The sequence below is a fragment of the Anabas testudineus genome, chromosome 7, assembly GCF_900324465.2.
Source record: "Anabas testudineus chromosome 7, fAnaTes1.2, whole genome shotgun sequence".
NCBI classification, from domain to species: Eukaryota; Metazoa; Chordata; class Actinopteri; order Anabantiformes; family Anabantidae; genus Anabas; species Anabas testudineus.
The window spans coordinates 7,973,547-7,986,097 of NC_046616.1; the positions used below are offsets into that span (position 1 = coordinate 7,973,547).

The following is a 12,551-nucleotide window of genomic DNA, read 5'->3' on the forward strand; positions in this document are numbered from 1 at the left end:
ATGTAGTATTTTACATAAATGCATTAGGGGGTAGAATATTAGTAACAGGTCTCGATATGATATTAATACAACACCAGCTACAACTGACGTCTCGGAAATGTCAGGAGCAGTGAATGAAAATGAAAACGCCTGCATGAAGTGGATCTGAGTTTATGTGTTTGATTGTATTATGTCGTATAGGTGGAACATGGTGCTCATCAGTTACTGTGATTGTAAAGGCTTCGACTGATGTTCACGTACATTTTGCTGAATGAATCTCTCATCAGTTCCGTTATTTAATTTGTCTGAAATATGAAGCTTCACTAGTCTGAGTTCATCAAATCATGGGTTTCTTCCTGAACTGCAGTGGAGGGAAGTTCTTTGCTTGAACACTATATATTTAGATGATATGCTTTGAATGTGTCAAACTCAGATTTCTGGGAGCGTCACATTAACTTTAAATAAACTAAATTTAATTAAATATATAATTTTGCACAAATAAAGAAATTTAGTTCTTGTTCACATTGGAAACTCATTAGGAACAGATGTCTTCATGTCATTTATCAATGAAAGCAATGATCACAGTAAGCAGAACCTGTCAATGCACGTGTGTACACCTGGATGTCCACCTGTCCTTTACGGCCTGCTCACACCACCACTCAAAACGGTGCCAAGTTTAGTCCTTACCTGATCTAAGATCTGATTGGTTCAGGTGTCGGTCTAACAACATGCTTTGAGTTGAGTTTTCACGTTTACTGAATAAATGTTTTCAGAAAGGCTGAATCCATTTAGCTTTTAGTACAGACCACATTGTTCTAGTCTGTGAAATACATATTTCTGACTATGATTTTAGTCAGAAAGTGGACAAATAAATGACTGCACAAATGTTTCAGCCCTAAACAGCTTAATAATGGAAGTGTAGCCTCATGTTTCTTTCCTCTCCACGTGTATTTTGACTGATTCATGTTTTGCATTTATTTAGTTTCATATCAAATTAAGCCTGTTGGGTTCATAGTTATAGCAAAGTGATAAGATTCTGTACTTTTCTGAACACACATCACCTGTGTAGCTTTTTAACAATCAACAGTTATTACACACTAGGTGCTTAATAACATTTAATTTAATCTGCGTCCGACCTCACGGGATGTATTTGTGACTTCCTTCACGGACGGCAGCTTTAATGCTGCTGGGAACATCAGAAACTCTCCATTTTGATTTTGCCATTCATTTCCAGCAAGCCTGTCGTTATCTCTAAGAAACGGACTAAGATAACACTTTTTCAGGGCCACACAGATTGTTTTTGACTCCCACCTTAAGGGGTGGAAATCATCTCAAGGCACTCTACAGTGTTTAAGGTTTAAGACCTTACGAATATAACTGGATACAGAATTATATAGTATAAAATATAACCTATTAGCTTTGTTGCCCCATCCTCTGTTAACTTACTTGGTTGGAGTATAAGCTGTTTCATATGATACATGATGTATGGACAGTTGTGAAACAGGAGTCCATAGTACAAATATGTATTTTGAATAGATAATCCGTGTGCCCTGTTGAAAACCTTTATCGTGCTTGTGCCTCTTGTGTACCTTAAATTCAATTCACAGATTAAAAAATACAAAAGATATATTTTAAAAAAAAAAATGAAATCCAGAAGGTGCCAGCATTTATCCCTGTGAATCCATATAAACTCTGCTAAAAGTAAAAAATAATAGTTCTGCTGCATGAAAAAATATGAAATCTGTTTCTCAGACATTGTCCTGCTTGTTTTGGTGAAATTCGAGGGCACTGCTGCAGATTTTAATTGGCTTAAGCTCATTACCAACCTTTTCACTTTACATTGAACATTTAATTGTAAACCCAAAACTGTAGATCAGCATTTTTCTTTTGATAGTTAATGAATGAATCTGTTAGCTGATTTCTGTGTTAACCGATGATGAAGTCCTGATTAAAGTAATAGAGTATAGAAGCATTCGCAAGTTCTGTGGGCATGTGTACACAGATGAGTGTTGCATCTCAAGGCTGCGGGGGAGCAGTGTGCTGTTGTAAAGGTAGATGACTGAGCATATGGTTTTTTGTTTTTTTTTTTCTCTCGACCATTTTTCCTTTAATGGAAAGATAAAGTTGGTGTTGTGGAAAATCCCCCATACTTCACTCCCTTCAGGGCCTCGTCCTGCAGGAAATATTTAAACTTTTAATTATTTACCATAGTCTTTCTCTGAATGTGCTTGCTGCTAAATCTTCCTCCTGGAGACATGGGTTTTATTGATGTTCTGTGGATCTGTCAGATTTTTTATTGCTGCATCTCTCTGTAAATAGGGTGTGTGTTTCTCTGCCCATTTAGATCAATAAATAATGGAAAAAATGTCCATCGCATCACAAAGCTACTGCATTTATACACTGAACACGATTTCACCTCATGGATTAACACATGAGCGATATCTAGCCACTCTCTCATCCTAGACCCCAAGACAAGGTCTTTATACCTTGTTTTGTCAGGTTCAAGAACCAAATAGATTAATTTTGTTATTCTCCAGTAAATGACAGACAAAGCAGCGAGTCCTCACACTTGAGAAGCTATGATCATGAAGTTGTCCTAGCCACGTCATGGTCATAGCCGTCAGCCGACAGCTAGATTCAGATCGATTGATTCGACATATTTTAAGGATCTGGGCTGGACCATGTGAGTTAGAGTTAAGTATCTGAGTTTGAGTCCTCTCAAATATAGAACAGCATTTGCATCTGTTGCTTAACCTAATGTGTTAGTGTGGAGCAGATCTGTCTGTCTGAAGGTTGCATAACTGGTGCGTGTGTGTGTGTGTGTGTGTGTGTGTGTGTGTGTGTGTGTGTGTGTGTGTTTTCAGATCACATTTGTTCGGTTTCTTGAATGCATGTGTCACAACTGCGTTAAGTGATTCTACAAGATTTCTGCAGACCTGTCACATCCTCAGCGTGTATGTGTCGAGATTACAGCAGTTATTAGTGATGTTTCTTTTGTGGATCATACAGTAAAAGCCTGCGTGCGTGTGTGCGTGCGTGCGTGTGTGCGTGTGTGTGTGTGTGTGTGTGTGTGTGTGTGTGTGTGTGTGTGTGTGTGTGTGTGTGTGTGTGTGTGTGTGTGTGTAGGGGCTGTCTAAATGCACCTGTTCTTGTTGACATTAGTCATCTGTTGATCAGTATCCATGGCTACACCTCATGCTCGGCTGTCATCTTGTTTATCTTCATCTTTGCGTTCCAGCTAAATTGCTGCACTCTGCTGTATGTATATGTTTTCATGCTGTTCCTGTTTGATCCGACTCAAACACTTGTGCCATGTCTGTTCTGAGTGTTTGTCCCTTTTTATTAAATAACAGCACATGTGATCTTCAAGAGTCAGCGAGACGAACTCATTATCTAAAATGTGAAACCTGAAGTCCTTGTGTTCTGTGGTCCTACCAAAAAATTAAAGTCTGACATGTTTTGGTCTCAGTTAGAATTCACTGAACTAATCGCACTGGAAGTCCAGCCAACAAAATAGTACAAATAGAAACACTCTATTTCCTATTTTTATGAGCAACAGGTTAATAAAAATTCCACAATACATGGCCTATCCTATCTGTGGCCACATCAAATTATTAACCAAGCATTAGCTCGACTCGTATCTACCTGAGGAGCTCAGGTAGCTGCTGAGCCTTAGTTAGTCATATGTGCTGTCTGTGTTGTGTTTTTTTCTATTAATGATCAAACACAGGGGTTAGAAATGGTCAATGTGGATACACATAACAGGATTTAAGTAATGAGGGAGTTTTATAATCAAAATTTAAGAGACTTTAATTGCAAGATCTGTCTCTCAGTAGTTCAGCTTCATTTTTTTATCCAGTTTTTAGAATTTCGTCTTTTGGGCAGCAACAGATCATTGTTGCCTGATCCAGGTCACAAAATTGTGTGTGTGTGTGTGTGTGTGTGTGTGTGTGTGTGTGTGAGACAGAGGGAGAGAAAGAGAGAGAGCCTTAATTACAGGCTAATCCTGTATAAACATGTACATGTTCAAGGACAGAAATAGAAAAACCATCAGTCCAGAGTAGAATCAGCAGGTTTCCAGTGTTAGAGGGAGTCTGTGTATGGCCATATTCAGATTAACTTAAATCTGGATGTTTCATTTAAGATGGATAATAAGTAGTAAAGTAAATAATCAGTCACTTGATCAGTAGTAACAGGAATAATGCTGTGTCCACTTCTAACCAGGTTTTTGGTGTATTAAGAAGAACACAGTATGGGATCATCCTGAATGTCTGCACAATATAAACTTACAGAGTTTGAACCATGTGCTAATCAATCAATGTAGTATTATAAGAAGCTGTAATTAATTGAAAACGTGAAACATATTATTATACTAATATATTATATTACTAATTTATAGTCAAAATAATAAAATATGACAGTCAGGTCTGTTGATTGGCTCGTATGAAGTCCAGTCAATAAACATGGGTTTATTATCCTCAGTATCATCCTCAACAGTGTCACTTAGATAAAGCTGTTTTTCACTCCACCAATTAAAGAACAACACGACACACTCAGTATGAAGCATTAGCATGAAGTGACGAAAGCTGCAGGGTCGTAAACCTCCTTAAAATCAACAACGCTACATCAATAAAAACACTAGCTGCACTGGCACACGTTGGCTAAAGAGGGAATTTAGCTTTCTGCAAATGCAGGGGGTATTTAAATTTAGTTTGTGTGTTGTAGTGACTTTGAATGAATGCAGCCGGATTTGATTGGTTGCCCCCTCCCTGCCCACCACCACCACAACGACCGGGCTTCGCTATTGTGTAATTCTGTTACACAATCAAGGGGATGTGATGCAGATCTTCTAAGTCTGTAAGCCAGCCCAATATAAAAGCAAGGTGTTATACAATGTCGCATTTTCAGAGCGTAAATTAAAGCGATGGTGGTTTAATTTACCCCGAGCAAATTGAACCTGCAGAAATTAAGAAATTCTACCAGGATAACTTATGTGTTTGGTTTTTCTATTGGAAAATATTTGAGGTCAATCAGCCGAGGTCAATCCTCTTAAATTCAAAGTGGTAACTGTCAATTGTTCCACTTTCATTCTGTTTAAAAATAGCATGAATCTCACAGATGCTCAGCCCAGACTGTGCCAAATAAGACTTTTTAGAGGAGTTTGATAGAGTTCACGTTAATTCGCCTCTATTTTAACTGTCTCTCTGTATCTTGACTGTGTCTCTGTGTTTGTCTCTTACCCCTGTTTAAATCTGCCTTGAGCTCCTGCAGGGTTTATAATGAGACCCTGGTACACACTGTGAAACTGCTGCTGGCAAGTTTGATGTTTTCCCTGTTCTCAAAGCTGTGGTTAAGGTTAGAATTAGGTGGAGGCTAAGGTTAAGGTAACAGGCAAGGGAATGCATTATATCAGTGAGGGAGTGGGTTTGAAGAAAATGTGTAGTGATTGTTTAGTTCTGTAAAAGACAAGGACGAACCGGGGAAATTAAAGAGCAAGCGAGTGTGTGTGTGTGTGTGGACAATGTCCTTGCATCGTGGCATACATTTTGTGTAACTTTTTCTCTTTTTCTAATAGCTGAACAGTGGCATTATTAGCCACATCTTATGTAAGGCAGCTTATGCAAGCAGCTGTCTTCTCACTGCCCCCTCCTTTATCATTTGTTTTATTTATTTATTTATTTGCCTCTCTTTCTCTACCTCACTCTCAGGGGCTTTCAAGAGGTAATTACATTGTGTCTGTGGGTGCACATGTGAAGTGGAAGGTCCACAGTAGTTTGTCCATTAAACCCTCAGCAAGTACATTTTTTTTGTCTAAGAGTGCGCCTGTGTTATTTACATGCATCACAAATCATCAAATGTAGTTCACACTGAGACTATATCTACCTGCTCTGATAATTTATTAAACAACAAGCAGTACAAAGTTTTTCAGAAAAAAAAAAAAAAGCCTCATTTACCACCAATATTTACCATTAAAGGCAAAGTTTGTTATTTCTAAAGCAGTAAAAAAAGTGGATCCACTGGTTAATTTCTATTATGGTAGTTTAACAGTTTTACAGTCAGATTCATTCTGAAGCAGAAAACTATCTCTATTGTTTTTTTGCTTCATTGACACCAAACCATTTTTACAGCAAATCATAACGTCGTGCTTCCAGTGCAGATGTAGCCAAGACAACTGGTTACAGAAGTGTACTGTTTAAAGACGTTTCCAACTGCGGTGAATTTTTATCTTCTGTAAAAGGTAATGTGTCACATAATGTGTTTACTAAAGCGACTGGTGTGAAGTCGCAGTTCACAACACGTCAATAAGATCTGCTTTGATTAAACCAAGAATATGAGTAAGAAGATGTAATAATATTTCAAATTAAATAGATTGCACTGCATACTTTAATATTAAAGTGAATATGTCAAATTGAGCTTTCAAAATCAATGTCAACGCTTTTTGTGCTGTGTTCATGACTTATTGAGGAGGGGATTCCACATGAATTTAGTGATATGTTTGTTCCAGTTACAGTGTTGTCCTAAAAAAAATTAGGTTATCTCCCTCCTTCTCCCTTGTGGTCGTGGGGGTGTTTTTAGGACACCAGACAGTCCAGACTGCTCCCCTTCCCCCCTGCACACCCTCCACTGTCTCACATCTCCCCTTGTTTTTGACCATCTCCCCTATCATCCTTCATGCCTGCCTATTTTAGTTTTATTCCCTCCCTCTATGCTCTATATATTTCACTCTCATCAGCATCCTGATTCCTTGTTCGCTGCATATAAATTGCCTGAACCAGTCAAAAGTAATGTTGTACTCAACAATGTAAAATTGGCTGAATCAGACGCCCTTGGAAAACCTCCTTGGCCTGCTGTGGGAGATTATATAAGGAGCTAAAACACGAATGGTTTCTTCTTCTTTTTCTTTTTTTTTTATTAAGATTTCTTCTCTCTGTATGCAAGAATTTGGACTTGACTGTTTCCTTTTGTATATATTGATCCCTTATCCATTTTACTGCTATTTTTAAAATAAGTATACAGTGAGTTTTGGAATTTAAGAAAAGGATTTAAGAAAAACATCTTTGTAATGTGCTTTGTAGATTTTATATGAAATGATGCACTGTGCTGATGAAATGTCATTGAAGCTATAACTGTATTTTATTGTTTTTAGGCTTCCTTGAGCCTCTGCATTTTTGACCCACAGAGGAAAAGCTGCTGTTCTTGGGGCCGTAGACAAATGTACTAAAGGATTCAGTTGCTTTATGTTGTTTTTTAAATTAAAGAACTACTCTATTGTCGTCCAACAATAATACTACATTACGTAATATTTTCCACATTACACTTTTTCTGTAAATTCCTGTTGCATGTGTAGAAAATTTGGATCCAACTCAGAAAACAATGACTCCACCAATAGCAATGCAAACTGATGCAGCCCATAAATGGGGCCTGACATAAAGGAGCCGTTAACATGTTACCCATGAAACTTGAAACTTAGGATTTTAATTTTTTTTTCTCAAACTACATGTTTGAATTGTTGTATTATTTTAGTTTTAACGTATTTCATGTCTCTTTGTCAAACTTGTCTCTTTTACAGTCAAAACAGTAACAGTCACCTGTGAGTCTCCCTGGGGAACATGCACGATTTCAGAAGAGTGCACAGCTGAAGGCTACGCAGACCCTGACGTTCGCGGAGGAGATTGTAAGTCAGTTTTTTACAGTGTGGCCACAACACCTCAAACACCTGCAGACCCCTAGTGCAATCCAGTGCAGCTGCCTTTTAACTTTCTGAAGCTTCTTTTGGAAACTGTCACATTGGAGGCTCTAATTTGAGATGTATTTTAATGTGTAACCATGTACAGTGCATGCACTTCCTTCATTGAGCTAATTCAGTGTAAAGTCTTTTTCATTATTATGGGAGAGTTTCACTGAGTTGCATTGTGTTCATATAGTATGTATGTATGCTCATACGTACCTAGAATAAATCAGAGTGGATCAACATGGCGGTGCTCAGTGTACCACATACTCTAGGTTATGTAAGTGTTATTTTACAGCCCAGAGGCCTGACATGAACAGAACAGCTTGGGTCCCATTCCTATATAACGTTACATAAAGCTTGATGGCCGTGAATCAAGTGGGTTAACTACATGTGATTTTAGAGTTATGTAGAGTAAGGGGGTCTGGAAGTTGCACTGTTTCTTATGCAAGTATGAAACCTATTTCCAGAGTTTTAGATTTCCTAATCAAATTATCCACTTTTGTGACTGGTTTGTCCGCAGGGCTCGTTTGTGATTGCCCTCTGTTTAACCCACCAGCAGCACTGACTGTGTGTTGAAAGGTGGATGTTTATGTTCAGCATTGGTGGAAAGTGTTGTGTCACCATAAAAAAAAAGTCACACTTTAGGTGTATTGTGGGTCAAAGAAAACAACTGAAATCACAGGTCACGTCCTGTCCTCAAACATAGTTGCGTTTTTACTGTACATCTGAAGTTTCATGTGGTAGAAACTACAATTTCGCCTCGACTAGGGTCTGTGCTGCGGCAGTGATTGCCAGTGTGTGGTCAGGGGACGCTCTACGCGGTCTTGGAGCTGATTTGAGGAGGTTTCATAAGAAAATGAGCAGCACTTTCATTTCACTCCCTTGAACACGAGTGGAATTAAATGAGATGCAATGAGATTTGAGTGATGATTGTCCTCTCCACCTTGCTGCCGTCATCCCAAATACGCCGCAGCATTGCACAGGCTACTTTTATACACATATCTGTATTTTGGCAAATTATTTCAGCGGCTCTTCTTTTTTGAGGGCAGAAACCGGTCCATGAAGCATAGCTTGGTTGGATTTATGAGGCTTTTAAAACCGCTCCGTCTGACCAGTCAGTCAATTTGGCCGGAGCTACCTGTTGTGTAATCGGCTGTGTAATGTTACGCAAGGTGAGTTGGCAGGCGATCAAAAGTAAACATTGTTTTTCTACTACTGTGCGTCTCAGCTCATCTGAGTGGGAGTGCATATTATTTAAAACCTTTGCTTTCAACCAAAGGAGACCACTAAGGCAATCATTTGTGTTTATTAGATGAAGGCCAAGAAAAGACTTTCACTCTTTAACAGATTTTTGTTGATGTGTTTCTGTTTTAAATTTAAATAATGATTCTGATTGTTGTTGTAGGGTAACAGAATTATAGTGCTGTAAAAACCAAAAAGTAGAATGAACAAAACTTTGCTTTTACCAAACCACAGCTGATAATGAAGTCTGTGGTTTCAGTTTATGATTGTTTCACTCTGGCAGAGAGACAAGCCTGTGAGTAATGTGAGCGTAATTTTCCTGCCGCTGAGAGATGGAGCTTTAAAAGCATCCTAGAAACTCCTGAGAGCTCTCCAGCCGCCTCATTGTGTGCGTCTCTCTTGCACATTTCCCTCTGTCCATCTTTTCTGCAGCTCTGTCTTTCATCTGCAGGTCATGATCTCTCACTCACTAACAGAATATTTTTTTATTATTGTTATTGTTATTATGCTTTCGTCCTGTCTTTCAGTAGATATACCTGATGAATTTCCTGCCCTCAGGAATTAAATAAATAAATTATATGAAGGTGAGAATGAACTCAAATACTCAACGTTGCTGCTGAAACTAACCACCAAGTGTCCACTTTACTTACTTTTGCATCACGGCCACTTTTACAATCATCTTTTTGATGTTTGTCTCTAAAATCCTCAGTAATTTAAATGCACCTTTGCACTATAGCCGCATACGACAACAACAACATAAAACATTTTTGCACTGAAAGAAGCCAACATGCACGTTCCTGTGACTGAATGACAAGCAGATTGTGACTGTTCCACAAAAAATTACCCAGCATTGTCGTACAGTATGGAGAGCTTTGTAGTGAGGATAAAACAAATCTTCCCCTTCTCGTGGAGTTTCCTTCTGCCTTTCGTCCCTTTATGAGAAAAGCTTCAAACTGTTTGTTCTCAGGCAGATGGCAGAGGAACGGAGACAAGTCATCAAAAACTAATTTAATTTTGTGTGCGTCTACGCTTGTTCATTCATTTGTTCATTCATATCTGTGCTTGTGCTTCAGGTCTGTGCGGCGCGGGCATGCTGAGGTAGCAGCAGCCTGCAGGTCAGGATGTCTGATGAAGAAGAGGAGCTGCTGAACAGGAGAGGAAGGGAGGACACTGTGTTTTACATCAGTGACGAAGGCGAAGACAATGATGGAGATGATGAAGATGAGGGGATACCTGGTGAGTCTAAATGGATTTGATTAAGGCTATCTCACACTGCTCTCAGTGGGTAGAGACTAGAATCAGAGAGGCACTGTTTAAAGTGAGTGCACTGAGTAATGGCTAAATTAAATGAATCGAACTGTTTCAGAACCATCTACATACAAAATCGCTTCTATGTTGCAGTTTAAACAAACGTCTCTTCACCTTGATGGATGATAGAAACAAAGTGAGGGTGAATTCAGGGTGGTTTGACTTACAGTTTCCTTTTTTGTTGCTTACTTCTGCTTGCAAAACAATCTCGAACTTCAAATTTCTCTGCTTTCTCCTCTGCCAGATGTATAAAATTACATTGGCAGCAGCTGTTTCTCTTTTATGTTGCCATCGGAACAAACTGAACCAGCGGCTGTGCTGTCCACCGGCTCTCCTCAGCAGCATTTGACCTTGTGTCCTCCCTCAGGAAACAAACTCCTCTAAACTTCTCGTTTACTCCTCTCCTCATTTCTTCTGTTGCCAGTATATGTTACATAACCCGGTGAATCATCTATTAGTTCCATTAGATGCTGAGTTGTCTGTGTTTGTGTGTGGGGAGATGTGTCTCCAACAGTGTGTTTTTTCTTTCTTTTTTCTTTTTTGAGTGTGTAGGAGGTAAGATTTAAACTTGGGTTGGATAACCTAAATGGCGTCAGTGTTTGGACGACTTTGACCTCATTACAGAGAGAGAAAAGCCTGCAGTTTCATGTTTTTACAGTTTTTAGAATTTGAAATGGCACATGGTCATTTTTTATTTAAAAAATTAAATGTACCATTATTTTGATTTGCAACATCTGAAGTATCAGTTTAATGAGAGACAAACCCCTCAACTAAAGGAATAACAGATGTCTGTTCAGTTTAAATCTCCTTCTTCACTTTTGTTCAGTAGTATTTTTACTCTTCTTTAACTAACTAACCAGGCTTTCAGGGTTATTAGGTTAAATGTGGGACTAGAGGCTAGATAATATCTTATTTAAATGAGGCTTTCACCCTGGTCAGTTCTTCTGGGGGGGTAATCCCTCTGCCATAGTTGGAGGTTACACAAGCACATTATAAAAGCTGAACAGCCCCACCCTGTGTAAACAAACACACTCTCTGTATCCTTGTCTTTTCAGCGCTCTCTGTTTAGAACAGTGATTGTCACTTTTTGTGGTTTAAAATATAATGATTTTTATGAAAAAAAAAAACATGCTTATTCCTTTTCTCACTCAAAGTTAAATGAGAAGATTGATATTTTAATGTCTGCCTGGCAAATATGAAGCCACAAGCAGCAGCCAGTCGAGCTGAGGGCACAGCCGTTTATTGATTATGAATGTGATTTGGTTGTAATGACTGAGTCGACTCATTCTGTTCCAGTCTGAGTCAGCTGGCGACTAATGACGTCACGTGTGCTTAAATGAAGGCAGAGAGTCAAATATGGCAAACAAATGTAATTATAGGATTGTAGAGTGAGAGTGCATTAAACAACATTGAACTGTGAAGGAAGTCCTCTACAGCAGACTGACTCGCTGTACAGCACGTTGATGTTCTACTTAATAAATCGATATATAAACGGTGCATACAGTAGTTGTAGTTACTCTGTTACAAGCTAAAGGGCTGCATTTGTTATGTTACTTAAGTCTGAAAGTATGAAAATATTAGCTCAAAAAAATACTTGAAGTACCTTGAAAGTAAAAGTACTTTATATGCAGAATGACTCATTTCACATGCACAACAATGCTATGAATAGATTATAATTACTGATGCACAAATGTGTGAAGATTACTAATGTGTAATACAGCCAATAAAGGTGGCGCTGATGTTAACTGGTATGTGTACAGCCTGGTGGTCATAATTATTGTGTCAAACTACACCATTATTTATATTTTTCATTGAGAATCTGCTTATGCTAATTAACTAATTAAGTGAAAGGTACAATATTTGACTCTGAGCTGTAATGGATTAAAAGTAAATGCAACATAAAATTGAAATACCTTAAAACTGTGCATCAATACGGTACTTTAAATTAAATTAAAGGAATCATCTTTTTCCTTTAGTTTTTTTTTTTTTGCTTCAGTTAGTCTTTAAAAAATGTAGGGTCTCAGATTTTGAGGTGATGTTTTTGGAAGTAAGTTGTAGAGGAACACTGACTGGAGTTTGTCGTCTTGTTTGATGGTGGAGTGAAATTTCTGATGGAGGAAAAAACACATTTGCATTTATATCATTTTCACTTTGCGAGTCTATTTTGCTCTAGTGATGTCATCACCCCCCGCCGTCTCCTGCGTCTGTCCTACGGTTGCTATAACAACCGTCTCCAGGACACTGCCCCCCTCAGAGTTGTGACAGTCCTCCTCCAGGTTTGACATCCCAC

The 12,551-nt window shown here is 38.5% G+C and overlaps 1 protein-coding gene across 2 annotated transcripts in view; it reads left to right on the forward strand.

Annotated features, from left to right (window-relative positions):
• The window catches only part of LOC113166901 (helicase ARIP4-like), a 53,573-nt gene that overhangs the window by 3,192 nt on the left and 37,830 nt on the right, over positions 1–12,551 (forward strand). For both annotated transcript variants that reach the window (XM_026367104.1, XM_026367106.1), the window contains exons 2-3: positions 7,550–7,654; positions 10,027–10,189. In XM_026367104.1, the coding sequence (XP_026222889.1) occupies positions 10,075–10,189 (115 nt within the window). In that variant the 5' untranslated portion in view covers positions 7,550–7,654; positions 10,027–10,074. The remainder of the gene's footprint in view (positions 1–7,549; positions 7,655–10,026; positions 10,190–12,551) is intronic.